At 40.7% G+C, this 24,492-nt stretch overlaps 1 protein-coding gene across 2 annotated transcripts in view; it reads left to right on the forward strand.

The window, feature by feature from the left end:
- The first annotated feature begins 3,095 nt into the window (after window positions 1-3,095).
- LOC109043642 (sodium-independent sulfate anion transporter) overlaps window positions 3,096-24,492 on the forward strand; it is a 31,437-nt gene continuing 10,040 nt past the window's right edge. The window contains exons 1-3 of one of the 2 annotated variants that reach the window (XM_019060925.2): window positions 3,096-3,392; window positions 16,856-17,031; window positions 22,072-22,298. In XM_019060925.2, coding sequence (XP_018916470.2) covers window positions 16,896-17,031; window positions 22,072-22,298 — 363 coding nt within the window. In that variant the 5' untranslated portion in view covers window positions 3,096-3,392; window positions 16,856-16,895. Of the gene's footprint in view, window positions 3,393-16,855; window positions 17,032-20,209; window positions 20,462-22,071; window positions 22,299-24,492 lie in introns of those variants that run through there. The other variant, XM_019060926.2, reaches the window with a different exon arrangement.

The raw sequence follows: 24,492 nt of genomic DNA on the forward strand, positions 1-24,492 counted from the left end.
AACGCTACCTGGTGGCTGCGACTTGCGAAATGAACGTCGCGTCGCTAAGAGCGCGAAATGGCGCGTAATTCAATTTGACAGGCCTGGAAAATCGGCGCGCATTTATTACTGACTTAGGAGGTTTGACGGCGTCGTCAGAAATTACCAAGCGTTCTCAAGTAAAGCTGAATTGAGGGGCTCGGCGGACAAGGCGCATTAGTGAAGTTTTTGAGAAAAATTGAGATATTGATCCAAGTAAAACCAGCCTTAATGCAATCTCTGAGAAAAACTCGCTCCCAAATTCCAATTTATAAGCATCTAGAGATCAGTTAGAGCTTTCTCTCCGCCATAAAGATGCATATAATTTCGAAACTTTAAACACGTGTGTCGTATGAAATAATTCACAGTCGCGACTTACTGCCTTACAAAAGAGAGGAAAAAATCGGAACAGATTCAGGGAAAAATTCATTACATACTGTCGGATGAGTTACTTACGACTAGAGAACTAACTTGCACAATCTTAGCAGCACGGCAAGTCTTACAGCCTTTTTACCGAAAAATGCCTCAAATTCTAAACTAAATATTGTGCTATGATATTAAGCTTCCATCGCCTTGCTAAGGCGCAGGGATACAACTATTTGAACTCTCCGGAACGCGTGAGGTATCACGCCTCAATTAAAGGCGTTTTCGAATCCTCAGTGTTACATGACGAGATTTTTCAAATTGTTTGGCATTATATTGTTGATATGAGTACCTTTTATTATTTAGTTAAATCTCTCCTGCTTCTTAATTTTTAACTATTCCGCAAAAATTATCCATTTTCGAAATACAATCCTGGCTTTAGCGCCCTTTAACTACGGCCTTAACGGTCGAAACTGCAGTAGCGGCACAGGAAAACCGAAAAACCAAGCGGGGACGCTACTTCAATATTAAGCTTCCATCGCCTTGCTAAGGCGCAGGGATACAACTATTTGAACTCTCCGGAACGCGTGAGGTATCACGCCTCAATTGAAGGCGTTTTCGAATCCTTAATTTGCGCATTTTTAAAGAGAGTATAGCGAAGTACCTAGATTTTAACTGTCCCGCAAATATGAGTTTTACACATTGAATTAGTTTGTGTACAAGACGACTGACCTACATGAATCGTGTTCTCTTTCAAAAATTAGATCTAAACCCCACTATGTACATTTTAAAACAACTATCAAAGTGACGATTTCTGACTAAAAATCTGGAGGGACGCAGGACACTGACGCCGGAGTTCGGTCTTTCAAGCGCATAGCTATTTTTCGCCTTCAATTTCGGTGGTAGGCCAGAGAGCATTCTCTGCGCAGGTGGTGTCTGCTCAAGGATTTCTGTGTCGCGCAGTCTTTGATTCTTGCCTCCTTGTCAAATTTCAGACTCCAACTTGATGATTTTCAACGCTAGCTCTGTTTTTTTAGATGCCATGGTACTTTTCTTATGATTATGATGAAGTCATGATTGATAGTCTGGGTTGATGTTGATTTAATTATATTCCAATTTATAATTACATTCCGAATTCAACTCATAAGTTAGAAAAAAACGATGTTGGTTTACGTTAACGTTAATTCACACTTCCCGCTTAAAGAAGAGCGTAAACTAAACCGAAATTAATTTAGTACTCAAATCTAATCGAGCACTAAACTAATTTCGGTTTATTTTATACAATGTGAGAATTTTCCGGTGTACTGACTCTTTTTCCTCAAAAAAAAAAAGAAAAAAAGAAAATCAACCTGTATGCAAAAAGGTATAAAGAAATGTATGTGAATCCAAGTTTCAGTTATTTGTACATCGATGGCCGAAGTGCGAAACCACATATCTCCGTCTGCGGCGTTGCAAGCTTCCCGTCATACTTTAATTTTTCCTTGGAAAAATAATCGACGTAATTTTTCAAAAACTTCCTATATTTTTCCGCTCGGTTAGTAGAATATTCCGTGAAAATTTCAAGCAATAAAGTTGGATTGTGTCTCCTCGGAAAAATAAAATGGGAGCGAAAATTTTGATCCGCCGCAATGGAGATACGTGGTTTCGCACTTGGCCAATGATATGTTGATTTCAATGTATAATTTCTCCTACGTTGATTATGGTTTTTCCATAAGTGGAGAGTTTGAATTCACTGCGCTTTTTATAAAAACGGCATGAACTTTTTTATCTCGTTGGTTAATTCATTTGAAATTTGTTGATATGCTGAACGATTTTTGCGTGAAATCTAGATGAGAATACGTGTGCTGTAGTGCTTAATCTCTAACTCTGCCTAAACTGCCGTGCTAGGGGAAAACGCCGTATGAGCCTTTAGAAGCTGCCAGATTTCCCTCACTAAAAACCGAATTGACTGGTACAATTTTGAATATTTTCCCCCAAAATGTTCAGACAGTTTTGTACGCAATTTAATCTAAAATATCTGTAAATTTCAAGGGAAAATATGCCTGAATGTCATAAAAAATACATGTTTTATCAAGGGAACTTTCGCGACTCTCAAATGTTCATACCCCAAGTAGCATTTCTCAACGGAAAAATCGCTATATATTGCGATTTTATCGGCGGTAAAATCGCCAGGATCATCATGCATCTGAGCGATTATCCTCGATCTCGCGATAAAATCGCGCTTTTACTGCCCGGCAATTTATCGCGATATTTTCGGAATTAAAATCGAGATAAATGGCGATTTAATCTCGATTTTATTGACAAAAATCGGTCACGATTTAATCGAATCAAAAATTGCGATTTGTAGCAATTTAATCGCCGTATATCGCGATTTTTAATGCGACAATATCTCATATATTGCCACCGATATAATCGCGATAACCAACCGATAAAATCGGTATTTATCGCGATCACTGCTACTTGGGACGGCGTTTTTCCTTAGCACGGCAGTAAAGGTCAATTGCAGCTTCATTTTAATTGATTTTTTCAATTGATATGTATCATCAAAAATCCTAGGTCATCTTCGGAGCCCTCTTTGAGAAAATTTCGATTTATTTACCTTTGGCATCGTCGCTGATCCGAGTGGTAAAAAACGGTTGTCGGCTCGACGTCGGGGCCTTACTCACGTGCTTAGAAAAATAATAGAGGGAAAGCATGATAAGTGGCTCATCATCCAGAGGTGTTGTCTAGAGATAGCAACCGCGCCACCTACGTTAGTGAGTACCCGCGAGCCGCAAAACCACCTCGTTTCATTTGCCAGCGTCAAGTTCGTGCCGCGCATTTTCTCATCAATATTTCCTTCGTAACCTCCTCAAAGTTTAAAAAAGAAACATTTCGTGCGAATCGTTTAAGTTGCTGAACGGTCGCTAGTTGTTTTAACATAGTGCTTGTGATTTTTGGAAATCTCTCCGTTCAAGGATTCCAACGTATGCCCGATTACCGCCCTAAAGATAGCCTTGTTTACATTCCAGGTACAGAATTGAATTTTTTTATATCATATCAGTGCCCCAGAGCCAAAAGGTACCTAACTCACATTTTTGGAAAAGTTGAGTCAGCGGGCCGATTATTGATATTGATAGACAAAGCGATAGACAAAGATGACATAAGGAGTATTGCGATCCTATTGGTTGAAATGGGTGGTTCCTATAGACTAAGGGAGAAAATCATGTAATTAAAAAAGGAGCATAAGAGTAAAAAAACAAATAAAAAGAAAAACCATCGGGTCTCTAGAAGATTGCCGTTAGTTAGTCTGTTACCTTAGTCCTTTGTCCATTGCAACCACCCGCTTCCACCAATAGGATCCCTTAATGTCTCTTTTGTCTCCTTTGTCTATCAATTTCAATAATCACCCCGCAGTGGCGATTTGAAAATCTCCATCAACGGTCCCATTAGTGTGGAAAATTTGGTAGCCTTATCTTTTGCCGGTCATAAGATACGGAGTTTCAAAAATTGCGATTTACATGGGAATCAATGGGGCCAATGCGCGGTTTTCCCGTGATACTCAAAAATACTGAAATGGAGTTAGGTACCTTTTGGTTCTGTGGTACTGATATATAAACATCAAACTAAAAATAAGGCCAGGTTAGGAATCGAGCATCATAATCATGTTTTCTCCTAAAGTTCACGCTAAACATGAACACGCAACTGAATGAAAATTTCCAAACTCAACTTACGAGAGATTTCCGCGTTAGAAGCTCGATTTTCCGCACGTGAAAAACCCAAAATCCACTCGAGTCAAGCCGGACACCTCCGTGTACTTTGCGAAAAAATAATTTTTTTCAGTTACTGAATTTATCAAGACACGTTCAAAGCCACGTTGTATAAAAAAGAGGACTGCTTTTGTGAAATCAAAACTTAGTAACATCTCGCTGTCTCCTAAGCACTTTTAAGTTTTGTAAGTTTGTTCATGATGACCATTGAATTCCGCTGATTTTGGTTTCTTAGCGAGCGGGAGGTTTGAATTAACTTATTCTAATGTGAACTATAAATGCCTAAGATTATCATAATTATTATTGACAAAATCTCCTTCCGAGAGGTTTCCGAGAGACCAACCCCCTTCCATTACGCACCCTGGTAAAAATTGGCAGTATAATCTGTGTTCCAAAATACCATAGACCTACAGCCGGCTGTAAGATTTCTAATAGCTTCTATAGCCGGCTACACAATGTCTTATAGTCTTTTATAGCCGATGGCGATTAAGTAACAGCCAGGCGATAAAGTGTAGGTATGCTAAACGTTACTAATTACGGATGCTAGGACTTTGTGAATTTTTTGGAATACTGCTCTCTTTTTGGGCCGTAGTGTCTTGATTTATTTTGCGAGGAAAGTTCCGTACTTTTGATGGATGCCTGCCATTACTAATATATTAGAGCGCCTTTAGTTTCGTATGATACTGTGCAATACCTCCGGTGTGAAATAGTTGCTTCAAGCGCCGTGGCAGGCGGGCAGCCAGCGCGAAACACGCATTGGCGCCTACAAACCTAACTGGGATACTTCACGCGTTGCGCATTGGGTGAAGTATCCCTGTTAGGTTTGTAGGCGATAGTGCGTCGCCGCTCCGCTTTCTGTTAGGCTCTAATATTTAATCTGGCGGAGTCAGCATTATTCAACTCATGATTTTGAAATGTTTGCACATCCTGTATGGATTATTCTCATTCTAATTGATGAAAAAAATATGTATTAAAGGAAAATAATGCATAATTTTTTATCGCTTCTTATAGCCCGGCCGTATGATTTTCTCCGCATTCTACAGCCAGTTATATGATTTTCTGTAGCCTTCTTTAGCCGGCTATAAGAATTCCTAAGGTATTTTGAAACGCAGCTCTTATCGCCATTTTTTACCAGGGATTGGTGGTACCATCTCTGTTCTACGTCATTTTTCATGTTCTTCCCGGAAGGATAATCAAATTCAAACCCAAGTTCAAAAATAAAGTTCACAGTCCTCACATTTGTATTCCTGCCCCTCCTCCATTCCCTCCTTTCATGCTACTTTTGCACTAGATTCTCTTCGAACGGTTAATAGTTTGTGGCGATGCTTGCAGGTTCGTAACACAATTTTTCCTCCATTTAAATCAATGAAAATAATCGAATCAAGATGAGAGAACCTTGCTGTCTCACATAAAATTGATTATATTTTACACACACTTAAACGGACGAAGCCCGCACTGTTGCCAAATTAAGAGAATAAGTTTAATATGATGAGAGGGGGGAAAAAATGATTCAAGAGTGAGAAAGTGAAATGGTCCAGAATACGCTTGCAAAATCGCATGATATGAACTTGAGATAACACTATGTGGAAAATAAAATGTAAATAAAGCCAGCGGAAATACGAGCCTGTTATTTATAATCGAAGTATTAAAAGAAGTCACGGAGAATCTGCCCATGAAGTATCTACGTATTCATTCGATATGATATGATTCTTCACAATCCTTGGGATAATCAAGCATTTCATTTACGCTTGCAAATTTTTTTATGCTTAATCCCGATCATCTTTTATCAGCATTTCGCCTTTTCCTGTCTATTATCACAAGCTATTGTTTGCTGCATCCTCCTATGAAAATGATAATTTTCTCTATAAGTCGTTGATTTTGTCATTCATTTAATTCGAAGGGGTGCTCAAGATATAATGCGCTTATTTCGGTATTTTACCCGCCCCCCCCCCCCATACTTTCTGCAACATCCACGTTAAGAGAGTATTCAGCTGTGCTATGGAAAAACGCCGTATGAACATTCGAGAGTTGCCAAATTTTCCCTTGAAATCTTCAGAAACTTTAGGTGAAATTGCGAACAAAATAATATGAAAAATTGGAAGAAAAATATTGACAAATTTTCCCGAGAATTCGTGATTTACCACAGGAAAATTAGGTATCGCCTGAAGATTCATAGGCTTTTTTCCTTAGCACGGCAGTGCTGCTGTCGGTACCTTTCTCTGATTACAATTAAATAGTTTTAAAGCTGCAGTTTTGACCTTTTGAAAATCTTTTTTGGAGAGAAGTAATTAGAAAGGCGCGTGAGACAGTTTTACGCACGTTACGGCAAGTTGCTAAGACGGGTGTGAAGCTCTACCGTAACCAGTTTATCAATGAGTTCAAAAATAACCATGAATGAACTGTGAGTTGATTCTGATTTCTGCGAATAAGCTGTACCCCCTCCCTTCCCCTGTCCTCCGACCTGAACTAGGTTACAATATTTTTAATCTCCTGAATCGGGGTCAAACTACGCAGGAGCACGCGCTGACCCTCCTATTATTTGATAAACCATCGGTAATATTTATATTCTAAAAACTATGCAATATTACATCAGAATCTCCATCAGAAAATGTTTTGCCTCAAGTTACGATACATTTTTATTTTCAATTACCTATGGGTGATTATTTTTGCCTACGCTGCATTCTAACTATTAAATTGTGCGCAAGTTATTCTGTTCAGCACTAAACACTTAGAATGTCTTGACTCATAGACGCTATTAGTGTCGCGCCATCATAGGGATTCTCCATAATATCGAACTGGATCCAAACAATAACATTGGCATAACCGCTTTCAATGCTACCAATGCGAAAACATCGATATATATCGCTTTTCTGTGACGTGGCACTAATAGCGTCTATATAGAGAAAAAAGGAGGAGTTTGCATTTCGGGCATCTTGGATTTTTTTTATGACGTAGGTCGGTACGGACGATTTTTATCATCGATTTATTTTGGAAATGGGGTAGTTTATGGATAAAATTCATTTTAAACATATAAAGTATTTGAAATTATATCATGAGTTGATTTAAGCAAAAAAATCGGACGCTATGGTCCATTTCTCATACGTCGTCTTCCGGATTTTGCTATAGTGCCTGTACCGATTTACGTCGCACGGGGTAAGCAATCCTCAAAATGTAAACACCTCCTTTTTTCCTCTTTCCTTAGGACTGAGTAATGTTCCTTATAATGTCTATCACACTGATGAGCGGAGCTAGGGAGGGGGAAGGCTGCCCCCCTCTGATCTCCCAGGAATCTACTTCTATCTACAAGTTAGAAAGGTCAAGATCCTCCTTGATTCAGCGGAATCAAAGATTGAATTACTGAGACATATCAGATGATCGGTCACTACCAGTGGTCAAGGAACCTGTGGTTAGGTCACAGTTGCAACATTTAATCGGAGAAGAAAAAAAGAAGAAACAGCCTAACCACCTTTTCCGGTAAATATTATTAACACAAGCCAGTACTAACCAAATCACGCAAAGAGGATTTAAGCCACATTTTGGCGGGAAAAAATAAGTTAGGACTGTTCGGAGTGGTTCCGAACTCAACAGGTTGTGCTCTTTTACCAGTCCAAAAATTTAAGTCAAGGGGAAGATATTTTGAGAATAAACTTTCAATTATTTCGAACCATTTTTAGTATTTTTTCTCGATCAAAAACTGGCAACGTAGGATTGATAAAATTTCTGATTCCTTTGGTGTAATAGGAATTAATATTAGTCGCAGCTGTGATGAATCAATCTATGTGCAATACTCAGGTAGAAAGTGAGCACATACTATACTTTCTCTTAAGAACATGACTGGACTATGATCCAGGCTTCCTCTTGGGTGCTGAAAAAGGGACTTGGGTGCTAAGACTCGAGTTTAAGAATTGAAATTATTCAGTAGTCAAGTCTCATTCTCATTGGCCACGGGCACAGGATCGGAAAAAGAACCGTCGCACGGTGGATCGAGTCAATGAGAGAGGTCGGACAAAATTTGGAAACTTTAAAAGCTTAAATTCGTTTATGTTTATTTGAGGTTATAAAATTTCTCGGTGCCTCGTGAAATTTCCTTCCAGAGGCACCCCTTAAAATTTAAAATGCGGAGAAATAAACATCAAAATTTGCAGTTTTAGTCAAAAATTTCACGTCCGACCTCTTTGATTGACTCGAGCCACTGTGCGTCGCTTGGTTGCCGTTACCTGGCTTGTTCGATCACCCGCGCCCTTCCACTGTAGCTTTCAGTGGTGTCTTGTGTGGCACTTTGATGGTGGAATATCGGCATGTCCGCGCTAAGTAAAAACCTCTTATCTGCGTGGAGTTTATATTGGAGTTGTTCGGTTCTTGGATTCAGTCTGCGATCAATGACCAAATTACTCTGACTTCGCATTTGATATGCGTGACGTGTGCGCAGTCGAAGGTTCGATCGCTCGGTTCAAATGATTCAAGCACACCGGTACTTTCGAGGGAACTGTTTTAATCGGACAACATCTTGAAATTAGTAACTGAGGGTTCTGGCTCATCCGTAAAAACAAATCTTTTTGCATAGGGAAAATTGGACTGCGTCTAGCACACGGGGAAAAAAAACACATTGGATCTAGATTCCGGACTCTTGAAAACATCGACAAGAAAAAATACTCTTGATACAATCGAATTTTAGCTTAAATCAAGAACCAACCCTGGTAAAAATTGGCGATAAGAGCTGCGTTTCAAAATACCCTAGGAATTCTTATAGCCGGCTAAAGAAGGCTACAGAAAATCATATAGCTGGCTGTAGAATGCGGAGAAAATCACACGGCCGGGCTATACGAAGCGATAAAAAATTATGCAGCCGGGCTATAGTTCCTATCGCCGGGCTTTACCTACACGTTATCGCCTGGCTGTTGCTTTTTCGCCATCGATTATAATAGGCTATAAGAAATTGTGTAGAAATTCGTGTGTTTTGGAAATCATTAAGTTTGATACGGAACCACCTTGACATTTACAAAACACACATTATATTTTTCTTTATTACATATTTTCTTTCATCAATTAAAATGAGAACAATCCATACAGGATGTGCAAACATTTCAAAATCATGAATTGAATAACGCTGACTCCGCCAGATTAAATATTAGAGCCTAATACAAAGCGGAGCGGCGGCGCACTGGCGCCTACAAACCTAACAGGGATACTTCACGCATTGCGCAACGCGTGAAGTATCCCTGTTAGGTTTGTAGGCGCCAAAGCGCGTTTCGCGCTAGCCCGCCTGCCGCGCCGCAGCGTGCCACGGCGCTTGAAGCAACTATTTCACACCAGAGGTATTGCACAGTATCATACGAAACTAAAGGCGCTCTAATATATTAGGAATGGCAGGCATCCATCAAAAGTACGGAGCTTTTCTCGCAAAATAAATCAAGATACTACGGCCCAAAAAGAGAGCAGTAGTCAAAAACTCACCAAGTCCTAGCATCCGTAATTAGTAACGTTTAGCATACACTTTATCGCCTGGCTGTTGCTTAGTCGCCATCGGCTATAAAAGGCTATAAGAAATTGTGTAGCCGGCTATAGAAGCTATTGGAAATCTTACAGCCGGCTGTAGGTTTATGGTATTTTGGAACACAGATTCTACTGCCAATTTTAACCAGGGAAGCCTCTTACTTAATTTGAGCGGATTTCCTTTTGATTTAAGCTTAAATCTGATTGAATCAAGAGTATATTTTCTTGTCAATGTTTTCAAGAGTCTGGACTCTAGATCCAATATGTTTTTTTCCAGTGCAGAAAGGAACCAGGTCACATCAGCAATTGCCAAATTTAACTGGGCAATTTAATTTTTCACAAGAGATCGTTTGTGCGGATTCCTCTCAACATTTTAAGGAATCAGCTTTACTGTGCAGAAAAATCACCGAAATTTGCCCAAAAATCCACACAACCGTCTTTGAATAAAACATTAAATTACCCAATTAAATATGGGAATAGCTGATGTGGCTTGATTTCTTTATTCTGCTCAATGCGGTCCAATTGTTCCTAACTTTCTACTCCTGTTTAGATTTTAAAAGATGAACGAGCAAGATTTACAGCTTGAAATTTTCGCAGAATATTTGGCAAACACAGGAGAAAAATCGAAAAAGTTTACAGGAAATTAAGTTGACTAGTTTTCCAAAGAAAAATTATGACAGGAGGTCCACAACGTCCCAAAGAGAGATACGTGGCGTGGGCCCGCACTTTGGGCCATCGATACATGTCGACGGTGAAACTACCAAACCACGTATCTCGTTTGCGGTGTTTAAAAATCTACGTTCACATTTTACTTTTTTGAAGTAGACCAAATCAATATCATTCCTTGAAATTTTCACGGAATTTTCTCCGCACAAAGAGGAAAAATCACAGGAATTTTCAAGACTGGATGTTAAGTAGTTTTTCATTTAAAAAATAAAGTATGACAGGAAGTCTGCGACGTCGCAATCCGAGATACGTGGTTTGGTAGTTTTACCGTCGATGTATGATTTAAAGAGGGAATAACGGATATCACAGTTTGGCGCCGCAATAAGGCGTACCTAAACAAAAATATAAATAAATGACGCAATTTTCTGACCTTCGTCGCGAGACCCCAGTTCAACGAACTTTTGAAACTGGGAACTGGAGAGCCCTTCAATATGTGAGTACCAAGCGGTGACATTACACCTTGTTACCCACGAGAAAACAGTCTTGTAAAAATGACAAAAATTGATCCAGCACTCAACGACCATGTCCACTCTCTTGAAACTGGAGCCTCTTGGTGAACTACTTAAAACTAGTTTTAGTGACTGGCTGACAATTTGACGAAAACACGTGCTAGTGTCGTTCATCAGATTTTTTTGTTTCATGAAATGATGCAAAAGACAGGATTTAAAAATGATTTAGTGGTAGGCTGCTGGTCGGCGAGTCATAGTGCAATCCAGAAGACAGTTTATCCAGGTAGAGCTATTCCAAGTTTTAATTTTATTTGCCGAGGCCACGGCTCACAATGGACCACAAGACAAAAAGCGAATTCAAGCACGGCTTTAGATATTTCCTTAATTCACTTGTCGTAATTTCAGGTAGAATACAATGGACGCATTAAAACGTTCCAAATTAGACTCAAAAAAGACGGAACAGTGTCTATTGTTCCGCAAAAAAATTTGTTTCGTTATTAAATCCAAGTGCAAATCAGTACGCTAAAAAAATTTCAACATTTGTATTCATCTGACCTGTATCTGATCTCTGGTATGGTTCATAAAAGCTATTCGAAAATATTGCCATCTCGCTGCATGCTTCGACTCAGACAATATAGACGGAGCGTGATTTTGTTGGTTGGTATCGCCCTGTTAAGATCCGCCTTCAATTTCACCGTATAGGCAACGGTAATACCGGAGTGCGCGAATAGTTAATCGTTCGAGGAACACACATTCACATTGCGCCATAAGCTTCGACCGAACCGATCCACAATGTTGTTAACCCACCGTAATGGTAAAAATCGTTCATTTGAAGTTAGCCTTCCATTTGCTACATAGCAACAAACATACTGAAGTAACATACTTGAAATACATACCTACATTAATCTCCCTCCATAAGCTTTACTAAACCAGTATTAAAAAGTTATAAAAGTATTCATGCAGTCTTGTAGGCGCTTTGCGTTTTACGCCGACCGCTGTCGACCGTACTGTCTTTGACGCTATGCGTGTAGTATTCATGCAGTCTTGTAGGCGCTAATACGTGTTTCATGTCGAGATCGCCGCTCACCGCGCCGAAGGCTTCTCCATTTCATCTCAAGTCCTCGTCATCATTGTCATTTGCACCGCGCCACTCCAGGCCAAATTGCGCGTTTGCTTTCTCTCATAACTCGACTAATTAAAGGTGCTGTCTCTTGTATCACCGCTAAACGACAAAATTAGAAATTGCTATACTCTCAGGAAATGAGAGATTCTGTCGCCTCTTCTCGTATGTAATTTTTTTTTAAAAAAAATTACAGAAATTGCATTTTAAAAAATTGCAAAATTTGCCGCTATGGGCCGCGGCCCATGTGGCCACCCCCTAAATCTGGCCCTGATAGCCGATGTGGTTTGGTTCATTTCTGTTTAACGCGGTTGAAATACACTTCGCGATGAACCCCATTTCTGTACGGTTCAATGATTTTCACGGCTCATCTCTCTGTGCAGTTACGCCCTTTTGTCAGCCGGGCGACGTATCGTCCGAAAGGCGGTATACTGTTCAGTTCGTTGTGAGGAATAAAAAAAAAAAGAAGAGAAAAAGAAAAAAAAGAGAAACAAATTGAACGAGAGTATGCAAAGCAGCGTAAAATGTAGTTAGACTGATCCAGCTCAAATCTGTCAATTACATAGTTGCATCTTGAAATACCCAGGCAACGAAATATTGCATTCAAATTTCAACGGCATGAGTCACGGCTCACGTGGACGGAGCTCATGACGCTTCATTCTGGTAAATCTTTTGATCCCGAGATGAGATTAAGAGAACTAGAGGTTTCGATGGATGAGAGAACCCGAGAGCCCAAGGGTTCCATTTAACTTAAGCCTTTACAAAATAAACGAAACGTTCCAATAAAACGTCTCCTCCCAGCCAAAATATCACAAACGCCATGCGGCGTTTCAAAATTTCCGCCGCCGTTTTATTTTTTTACAGCGAAATTCTTGCTTGAATCTGTTTGAAGATTTCACTAAATTTCATGAGTAGCACAAAGAAAATTCAGTGAAATTTTCGGATAGCTTCGTTGAAAAATGTTCCTGTAAACAATTAAAATGGCGGCGGAACTTTTGTAACGTCGCATGGCGCTTAAGATACTTTGGCCGGAAGATGAGGAAAAGTCGGCAGTCTTGAGTGGCTTGGATCGGCAAGTGTGCATCGAGATTAACACTGTTTAGCGACTAATCTGAAGTTTGATGTATTGGTGCGAGTGAGTGCCAGTGGCTCGATTGTTATTTTAGAATTGTTATCGAATGACATTGATCGATATATAGCGTTGTTAAGATAGGCGTTGAGCGTTGAGTTATCGATCAAGATCATTCGATAACGATTCAAAAATCGACCTCACGATCCCGACGAATCGCACTTCAAAGTTAAGCTATTCTAACACAGAGTCATGACGTACCAGTCCGACTGAACCGCATTTACTAGAGGAAAAACTTGGCAACTAAATTCACTGGCCCTATCAATTGAGATGAACGAGGAAATCGGAGTTCAAGACTTCTGGAGGCTTGAGCCTTCTTAGCAATAAACGTTCAAATCGGTCTCTACTTAAGTAGCAACAGTGAACATGTGCAATTACGATGTGCGAATATGTGAAAGAGTCATTGAATGGTTCTCGAACCAATCTTCGCTTCTTAGCTAGTCTCGAGGTCTTCAGCAGACTGAGACGAATTTTCGTTACTGATGGCCAAAGTGCGAAACCACATATCTCCGTTTGCGACGTTGCATTGATGGTTTGCGACTTTAGCCACCGATATCTACCGCAGTCCTATAAAATTTACCATATGAGGTTGTCGTCACAAATAACGTGGTATCAAAATCTAGATGACAGGCAAAAATATGGTTATTTTGACTCCTGGGACCTTAAAACGTCTAGAAATGATGAAATTTCAACTTTTTTTTCTTTTTTTTTTCTTGGAGGATGACAATACTTCCTCTCTACCCTAGGGGAGCGAGAAAGTAAAAGTCTATCTCACTTTATTTCCATGTGTATGAATATTACTTCACCTAATCTCCTAGTGCGACAAAAAAGAAAAGAGAGAAAAAAATGCCCCCCCCCCCCCCTTCATACGCAGGGAAACTGAGATTTGTCAATGATAATGGAGAGATCATTTATAAAAATATCAACAAATGATGCAAATTCCTAGCAGTAGCCGCTGAGTTCAACGAACTTATCCAAAAGAAGGATTTCAGCTACTTTAGAATTGAAGGAGGAAAAACTGTCGAATGGATACAAACATAAAGAAGTCGAATTATTTCATCATTTCCGAGGGAATAAAATTGATCCACACTTGAATTGGGCATACTCTCTCCAGAACTTATTTTTTTCATTTGATCTTGGATAGACAAATGTGCGTTGTTGTTCTGATATTGACAATGCTAGATGAGAAAATATTGGTGCCTCACCCTCCCCCTCCCCCCATATCCCCACGAGAGGCTAAGTAGGTTTTTCATACAAAACTCACACTTTATACTACTTCTTCTAATTGCCTTTCTTTCAACTCTAGCACTAAGCATGAGGTGAATTTTCAAGACACCCATACGCAGCAAAATATTGCGAGTATATTTAGGTGAAATTTTATGGAAAGGCAAGACTATGAAAACGGTGAAACCACTGGATCGCGAATTTCAGTTTGCAACGTTGCAGACTTCCTGTTACACTTTATTTTTTCATAAAAAACTAGGTGTACAACGTGATTCTCAAAAACTCCTGTATCTAATTTTCCCTCTCTGTGCGAGGGAAATTCCGTGAAAACTTCAATAAGGAATTATATTAATTTGTTCTCGTTCAAACAAATAAAATATGGGAGCGGTCTGATGGGTTAACCGTCGACATATCAGTACTAAGACCATCACGGACAAAAACCAATCTAAATTGTTTCGTGTAAAAATTTCTGCTCCTGCTACATTTCCTTCAAAAGTAATTGTTGGATGCATACTTTGCATAGATTGGCGTGCACTGAACTTATAAGTTAACTGAATTTCCGTGAGAATGAAAATTCCTTATCAAAAAATGGAGGGGAGGGGGGTGGATAAAGAGCTGGCTCGGTGCAACTCATTGCCAGTTTGGGAAAGATCGTTTGTGTGTGCGGAGGAATGTCGTGAACACAAATCAATCGACTCACAATTAACTAATAGAGCACGTGATAATAATTATTTAGCTATTCACCTGCAATCAGGAATATCAAGTCGCTCGTCATGTTCTCACTGTTGACGTTTATTATTAGGTCTATGAGATGAGCTACTGCTACGTCACTCAACAGTCAACAGTCATCGGTACTATCTCGTTTTTTTTTTTTATCATCCTCGTAATCCTCGCACGCGCGCAACTTCGACCTCTCTCGCCGGAAAGATAAACATTTAATGGTGACGTCATGAGTAAAGACCGATCTACCACAGATAAGGTGGCGCTATACCTCAAGCGAACGCTCGGAAACTGACCGAGCTGATCGCGAGCACACTATTTTCATGCCCAAAAAAGTAAATCGAGAATGGAAATGGGCCTGTTGCAAACTTTTGCTAGAGCAAAACTAAGAGTTGTTTCTTATAGATAATGCCTCAAAAATCACGATGAGCGCATCGGCAAACTCTGCATTGCACTCATAACTTCACAATCTGCGTAAGAAATTTGCGGTTTTTTGAGCTTCCCGCTTCAAAAACGATACTACGGCACAGGTGAACATTTTGTAAGAGGAGTCGTTCCATCGGCGGCAATAATCATCATAGCCGACGCCAATCCGCCAAAACACGTTTGATGGGACGAGATAACACCTGAACTGGATTAGACCAGATAACAATCGTGTGTTAACGTTCATATTTTCCACGCCCGAATTGATTGACCTTGAACTCTCCTTGAATTACGCGCGGAACTGCGTGCAAGCGTCGGCCATGATGAATATCGCCGACGATGGAGCGACTCCTCTAACAAAATGTTCACCTATGCCGTAGTATCGTTTTTGAAGCGGGAAGCTTAAAAAAACGCAAATTTCTTACGCAGATTGTGAAGTTATGAGTGCATTTCAGACTTTGCCGATGCGCTCATCGTGATTTTTGAGGCATTATCTACAAGAAACAACTCTTAGTTTTGCTCTAGCAAAAGTTTGCAACAGGCCCAACACTGGAAATCCGGGGGAGTGGGATTAAGTGAAAAGCACCGCGCAAAGAATAAAAGAGACATCCTGCCCCGCGATATACTAGATCAGCGAAAAACAGCTGATTACCTGATATGACCCGCACTGCGGGTGTAGTGTATTAAACTTATTTTTTGAAACAGATACCATTCAGGGGTGCGAAATCTCCGCGATTTTTCGATCCGCGGATTGCAGGTTCACTGGACGAAAATGGTGTGAGCCGTGGTGGATCCGGCACCGAGAAATTATGGATTTTCAACGGTTCAAGCGCGAACCAGGGGGTACGTGCAATGCGTGAACTATTCTAGCTGTCTTGTAGGCGCTAATATGCGTCTCTCGCCGACCGCACTGCTTAGCGCGTGGGCAACACTTGGCGCAATGCGTGAAGTATTCTAGCGGTCTTGTAGGCGCTCATATGCGCCGCTCGCCGACCGCACTGTTTGGCGCAATGCGTGAAGTATTCCCGCGGTCTCGTAGGCGCTAATATGCGTCTTGCCGACCGGCCGACCGCACTGTGTTTGGCGCAATGCGTGATGTATTCCTGCGGTCTTGTGGGCGCTAATATACGACCATGCTGACCGCAAGGTGTTCAGCGCAATTTGTCAAACTCACCAAGTCAACGTTCATCGACTCGTTATTACCATGGAGTTTCGCACACTCTTTATGGCAATGAAATGATCGATTATCGATATTTCTCCATTTAAACCTATGGCAAAGAATCGATTATCGAGGTGTTTGTTGCAAACACACTGTTTATCGATCCTTTCCGATAGGTTTAAATGGCAGATGAATCGATTTATCGCAAAGTTTCACTTTTCAGGTTTTCACTCACTCGGCAGGTTTTCACTTGGATGCTCATAATATCTGCTTTTTTCCCAGGCAAATGACTCTGCTGTGAGGAAGGGTGTCAACTGGGAACATGACAGTATCAGGCTGCAGTAGTGATGAGGACATATCGCAATGTTACCATGTCGCAATGTCACCGGACACAGAGAGCAACCAGCAGACGGCTGCCAGACTGTTTGGCTCTCAGTCGCCTTATCTGCTGAAACAACGTAAGTGCTCAGTCTCTAATTTCTCTTATTTAATGGCTCTGTTACGCACAAAAGATACAACCACCTCCTGGGCACGACTGCACGAAAGCTGAATGAAAAATAATGTACACTGTCACTAGGGTAACCAAAATTTGGCAATGCCGGAATTTTTTCGGTCTTAACCCCTGAAATTGATTCATTTCATCAAGAAAGACCCTCTGCCAAGTTTCATTCAAATCGGCTGATATTAACCCTCGCCGGCAGAAATTGTAAGTGCCTATTTTAAAAATGAGAAAACGCTTTTTATTATTGGGAAAATGATTTTACCGAACCTAATTACCCGATTTAACCTGACTTGAATTTTTCGTGAAGTGCCCATAAAACGATTTTGCCGCATGCATCATTCTTAGATCAGCTCAGAGGAAGTAGGGGCCGCGGGTCACATCTTGGGACGTCATCTTGTCATATATTTAAAAAATAAAAACATTTCTCGTAAAATTGACAATGTCGCGATGGAAATTGGGAGAAGTTTACTTCATCGGCACAATAGGCAACGCTGGAATTCAGTTACGGTTCGAGAAAAACAAGCACAGTGCCCTGAGTTCGTGTCAAATGCGGTGAACACTCAGTTTAACTCCTGGAAGTCCTGGATGCAACTATTCGAGCTCCACGGATGTCCGTGTTGCATGCGCACGAAAAGGAAGGCGTTTTGACTATCCAAGCACTAACAACTTCATCAGCCGCGGCCGTCAGGCGCGGCATCGACGGCGGGTTTCACCGCGAGGGTCCAAAACAGCAAAACGCTTTCAAATCCTCATTTATACTACAAAAATATCATCTAGGCGCTAATAGTTGCCTATAGGTGTAGAATGTGAGTATCTCTTAGGCCTCATTGTCAGTCTTGATATGACGATAATGTTGAGCTTGATTTGTAGATCAAATAATGGACCACTAGACAAGGTACGAATTTAAGGATTCTGATATATGTTTCTTAACCAGAATTTCACGTAGAACACGATTCTTGCATCGAAAATTACCGAAATCATTCATATTAACGTTTTTATTTTACATTGGTTACGGGCACTTTGAATTGCCCGATCACACGAAACTCAATACTCTACATGAGTCCAATCGCGTACTATAACGGTTTCGGCAGGCTTCTCAGTCAGGCAGTGTTCATTACCCATCTTGTGTTGTTGAAACTATAAGCAACTTGCTACAGCTCAGCCAAAGCGTCAAGATAAAGGTTGCTAGATTTTCATATAGCAAAGAGTGCCATGGTAATTTTTAGTGTGCGATTTGACTCACGTAGACCATTGAGTTTTCATGAGCGGGAGGTTTGAATTCACGCGTCAAGAAACATTAGGTATATTGCTTAGGAGTTAATGTCAGTAATTTTCGTTGCGCTAACCGTGTTCTACGTAAAATTTTGGTTTAGAAGCATGTATCAGAATGCTTAGATTCGTACCTTGTCTAGTGGTCCATTCACGCTTAAGATATGTCTACATGTCTTCAAAGTATTAAGGACGGATTAGAGGCACTCTGCCATTTTAATTCGTCGCCTTAAAACCCGCCGCACAAAGAAACGTGCCTTTCAGAAACGTTGGACATGAAATGTTCGACTAAAGCTGCAAATTGAGATGTTCATTTCCTCACATTATACATTTTATGGGGTGTGTCTTGAAGGAAATTTTACGAAAAAATCAATGAAACTACTTCTAAAACTTCTACATTCCGTATTGACATCGATATGAGCTTTTAATGTTTCCCCATTTTGTCGGGCTCGTCTCATTGACTCGCTCCACTGAGCGCCACTGGTGAGGCGGTGTCTGAGGTCAAAACGCCTTCAGATTCTTGCGTATGCAACACGGACATCCATGGAGCTCGAATAGTTGCATCCAGGCCGCCAGGCGTTATGATCAAATTCGATTGGTATCCGTCGCGTGCGACACTAACTGAACTTTCAGGTGACTGTCTCTCTCACTGCTCCTAAATTTAATTCTAGCGTTGTCTGTTTTGCCGATGAAGAAAAGCATTATTGATTTTTATTCCGGAATCGGTGTGCCGCGATGAAGAAAAACCATTAAGTACTGATTTTTGCCTCAAATCGTCAATATTCCGAAAAATGCATTACTTAGAGGTACTTCAGCATTTCCGGCCCTCGAAATCGCAAAAGTATTGGGTACCTAAGCATGATTTGTAGAGTTTTATTTAACCTACTTTGATGAATCATCCTTTGTTCGGATTTTTTTTCCTTTGGGAAAACTTGTACGAAATTTTCATACAGCAATCCTAATCAATCGCGCGGACTTTGGAACAAACACGATGACTATTAGTTTTTTGACAAAATGTAATGGGGGCATGTAATGCGTAAACTTAATATGCATAATAAAGTCTGGTACGTATATTAGTAGCAAAGAGCAGAAGTTCTTTCCTTCCTGAAATTTGCGCCGCGCATCTGGTATACCTATAATTACACAAGTATCTGCATCCCAAAAAAATCTGAACAGGTGATAGACACCTCTAATGTATTTATTTACGCCAAGTTTGGAAGTGGTGGGCATTTTCCTTCATTCTGTCAGGATTTTGCGAAAAATCCTGCGTGAAATGAATTTTCCTCGTTAAAAGGTTTCACGGGAAAAACTCAAAGTTGGGTCATCCTAAGTCCTGCACTCTCGCAGGTATTCAAATATTCACAGCTTTCAAAAAGAAATGTTGGTAAATTAAAAAAAAAAAAAAAAAAAAAAAAAAAAAAATCGCAAATTTAAAAAAGCCGCAATAGAGAAACGCATTTTCCGGCTTCATCTTTTGGCATTTTTCCTCCTAAAGTTCAACACTTGCTGCGCTCCTGGCACAACGAGGTTCGTATCTACATGGCGCTCTTGCGAGCATGACGCTCCTCCACGAAGTTGAATCAACTCTTGCTGGCGCGGCAGAACCGCCGACCACGGAATGAAGTCTGCATCGGTGCCACATGACTTAATAAAATAAATTAAGGGACCATCAAACATAACTACAGAGTAAAATTTGCCGCGATTACAGACGAGACGATCACAATAGAACAGATTGTCGAACTGAATAAATTATTCGCGGTCCTCCACCCGCTTTCACGTAACACTTAGAAAAAAATTATCTGCAAATTTTATAATACGCAAGTAGGCAACCAGAGGCGTTGTGTTATTATGCAACGAGCAGACAGATATACGAGGCCGGTTGAGTCTCGCGGTTATGTTTTGCTTGTAACGACCGATACGGGTTTGAAAAATTCTTTTTATCGAATGAATAGGATTTTTATCCGTTCCATAACTGATGGAAAAATCGTTCAAAATTTAATCCGCGCACCTGTTTTTCGTGTCCGCTAACTCGCGGGTTTAGTTTTATTTCTATTCTCTGCGCTGTCGGGAAATGTCTAGCAGCTACGACGTTCTGAGGGACGACGGAATCAGATTCGGTGAGTTAACCTAAAAAAGACCCATCTACACTTTATACTTAAATCTGTAATATAAATTAGACTTCTTGACAGATCCGTCTCCCTAAGTAGGTACCTAACAACTTTCGTGCGCTGAGTGTTTTTTTTTTTCTTCTACTTCTTCTTGTTTTTTCTTTAAACAATACGTGATAGGACGTTAGTATGGAACTTGGTTGAAAGATGGCGTTAACTGTCAGCATCGAATGTCGGCGAGTATTGGAGCTCCCCGGTATACATAATGTTTCACCGATATTTTAGGACAGATACTAACGTCAATGCACATTTATGTATTTCGGAACCTGCAATGCGCACCACGCACTTTTTCGAAAACTGACATCAGCAATTACCTACTTATATACGTCACATAAAACCTTTAGGTAAGATCCAAAAAAAATGGTGGCGCTCTTAAAGAAAGTAGGTACGTAGATGGGAGCGGGTGAGAAAAGGAAAGGAGTAATTGATGTCAAACTTAGATGTTTATCACCTGTCGCACCTGTTGACAACTTTGACACAGGAGGTTCAAGTCAAAAATTTTTCAAAAGTAATTCACAACATTGGTTTTAAAACAGTAAATTCGGCTAACTAGGTATGCAATTTGAGTAAAGTTCACGATAGTGCCTGCAAACACGTAGGACGTCAAATAATGTTTTGCGCTACTTACTAATCCGAAAGTTTGCCCCTTAACTTAAGGCAATTTATTTTCTATTTTTCAATAGCGTCGACTAAATAATCAGCTTCCGGGTGGTTTGAGATCCCAAGGTCAAAAATTAACACGACTACATATGTAGAGAAATTAATGGGTATTTTGTTTGTTTGTTTATTTTTTTTCTTTTCCTTGATGTTATTACCGTTCCTCTCATCAACTCGCCACATCCAAATATTGCTCCTCTCAACCCCTCTCACTTCGTTAGAAACACGCGCTCGATAAAGTTCAAATCTTTCCTTTCTTTCTCATTCCATGTGCCTACCTGAGTATGTGATAAGGAGAGTTTCTATAAGTGTGATATGTATGAAGTTCTCTCGTGCTATGTATAATTCAGAAAAACCAAAACTAACTCTGTGCTTACTTCAAGCAATTTTTTTCTGAGCATGTAGTGGCTCGTATCGTACCTCAGAAGAGATACACGGAAAAAGACGCTTTCTCAAAGAACTTAAGTGAACTATTTGTACTTAAATTAAAACAGATTCTTTAGGAAAAGCTGCAACATCAAAATCGTCAGGTTGGAGCTACGCATATTAGTGAACAAAGCAAGAGACGCAAATCACCGAACAAAGCGCAGTGTATAAGGAGGATGTGTTCTGGCCTACCTCAAAAATTGAAGGCGCGCAAGTGATGTGCGTAGGTGCGCAACATCGAAAGAGCCGTGTAACTTATTTCTACGGTGGAGCTACCGTGACACTTGGCTCAATTGCAAAATTTCAGAATTGCAATGGCGTTTTCTTCATGTAAATGAGCGTTCATAATAATGAGAGTTTTTTTTAAGTAACCGATTTAAAATAACTTCAAATTGATTTTAATTTTCTCCGTGGACAGGAAATTTGAAATCTCTAACTCGTTGTCATTTGGCCTGATTTTCGACTTTGTTTTTCAGATGGTCTTGTGGATGAGAACGAGAGGAACTGGCTAATGACGATGAACGAGGCTGCGTCGGTTTGCTGCACCCCATCGAACCTCCGACGGCGCCTTCCGATCCTGTCGTGGGTTCCCACCTACACCACCAACACACTCCTCAGGGACTTCATCGCTGGTCTCACCGTCGGTCTCACCGCCATCCCTCAGGGCATCGCCTACGCCGTAGTAGCCGGACTTCCGCCCCAGGTACCCTCCATTTTTACATCATTCACATATCGTGACCTTCCGGCTAAATTATCACAAGTCCCATGCGACGTTTCAAAATTTCCGTCGCCACTTTAATTGTTTACAGAGAAATTGTTCAACGAAGCTGTCCGAAAATTTCGCTGAATTCTCTTTGCGCTGCCGATACAATTCAGTGACATTTTCAAACACATTCAACGATCAATCTCTCTGTAAAAAAATAAAATGGCGGCGAAAATTTTGAAACGTCGCATGACGCTCGTGGTACTTTGGCCGGAAGGTGACGATATGGACTGCATTTTGCAGTTATGAAAGCTATAATTTTGAGCTCTGCTGTAAAAACACGTATAAGCATGGGGAGTCAAAAAGCACATACGTTGTTTCTAAACTGAGCCAGAATTTGTAGTTTCGAATTGCGAAATTAAGTCCATACATAATGCATGTGCGGTGAAACCAATGGCACTATCGTTTCCCTCGCGAAATTTTAACAGGGACGGGTTGATTATACAATGTGAATAAAAATTCTATCATAACAGCCGAGTTTTCGGTATATTGTATCGAACAAACTATCACTAAATTTTGGTGAAGCGAAATTTTTGTTCGTGAGATTGAACTCCGAGGCACTGATGATGGGTTCAATCAGACCAAAACAGCGTCTACAGACGTCTCCCTGATTGGTCGTAACTAGTGTTATGCACCAAGCAGCAAGCTCTCTGAGGGAAAAATCATGCTCGAATGAACCTTTTCCCTCTGAAAAGGAGAACGTCAGTAACATACAGATTGTAAATTTTGACGTGGGTTGGCAAAACTACCGATATTCTGTCTAAACGACGCATGCATCCGACTGCAGTCCATTCGGAAAAAAACACGTTCGTCGTATTATTGACTCAAAAGTGAGTTTATTGACTCAAAAGTGGACGTATTTCTACCAAACAGACCTATGTGCAAGTGAGAAATATGGGGTGTGCTCGTTAGTTCTCTTTGCGTAAGAGTGAATGAGAATAATAAAGCGCCAGTGACGTCAACGGCAACGAACGAGCGCCGGCACAACTGGGTGATCGTTGGAGGGCGTCTTTAACTCATGAGCCCTGTTCACAACGCTCTCTTGCCATGCCCGCGGCTCATGACTCTCGCATTCAGTTGGCACATAGGTCTGTTTGATAGAATGTAAAATCCCGCTTTTCCAATTCTTCAAAAGGAATCACGCCCACTTTTACATTGCTTCTTATGCAGCTTCCACGAGCACACCCCATATTTCTCACCCGCACATAGGTCTGTTTGGTAGAAATACGTCCAAGTGAGTTGTGACTAAGCAGAAATTCGTATCGTTACTAATTACACGCGCAACGGCAGCATTGTAGGAATTTGCGACGCTTGCCCACGAAGATAAGGTGCAAAAACAATGCACTATGCCGGCTAATATTCGCTAAAAAATTGATGCATTTAAAGTTAAGTAACTGACAAATTAAACGGAGTTGTGTAACTCAACGATAATATCTTGTGAATGAGAAATTGAAACCTCACTTTTTTTCGGCACCGTTTCGTCCATTCCTTCTAGTGTACCTGTATAGAGTGAGAATCGCCACGAGAGGGCCGGTGCGCGGTGCGCGGTGCGGGCGGTGTGCACTTCAGCTGGCACAGTATGCACAGGTTTGCACACCCTAGCATATGTGTAACGGTGTAGCGCTTGAGGTATGCATACGACGTTGAAGGCGCTAAATTGAGTGCGCACGGGCGCGCCTTTTTTATTAGTTCTATTGCCCGCGATAAGTTTAATTCAAGGCGTCAACGGCAGCGTGTTGTACATAACAACAACAAGTACATAAGTCATTTTTGCTAGAAACTCTGCAAATGCTTTGATTTTACAAAAAATGTATAGATTACTGCTTACCTACTGACTTTCGTGTAAGTAACCGTAGATGCGCTAGGGTTTTGTTGACATTTCCTAGATTGCGCTCATTTTTCTCGTTAAAATTGCCGCAGTGATTTTTAATAAAAATTACCTCAACCGCGAAAATTTTTCTGGTGAAATCACTCCGATCGCGCTGTGTAATAGTGCGTGAGGAAATTTAAGGATTGCTGCATGGTGAAAGCGTACACTGAAGATTAAAGAACTTTCTGCGCCCTCAACTGCTCTCTCTGTTCAACTTTCTGCGAGAGTCAAACAGTCAAATTCTAAGACACCATCTGGCAAATC

This window comes from Bemisia tabaci, chromosome 2 (assembly GCF_918797505.1).
Source record: "Bemisia tabaci chromosome 2, PGI_BMITA_v3".
Lineage (NCBI taxonomy): Eukaryota > Metazoa > Arthropoda > Insecta > Hemiptera > Aleyrodidae > Bemisia > Bemisia tabaci.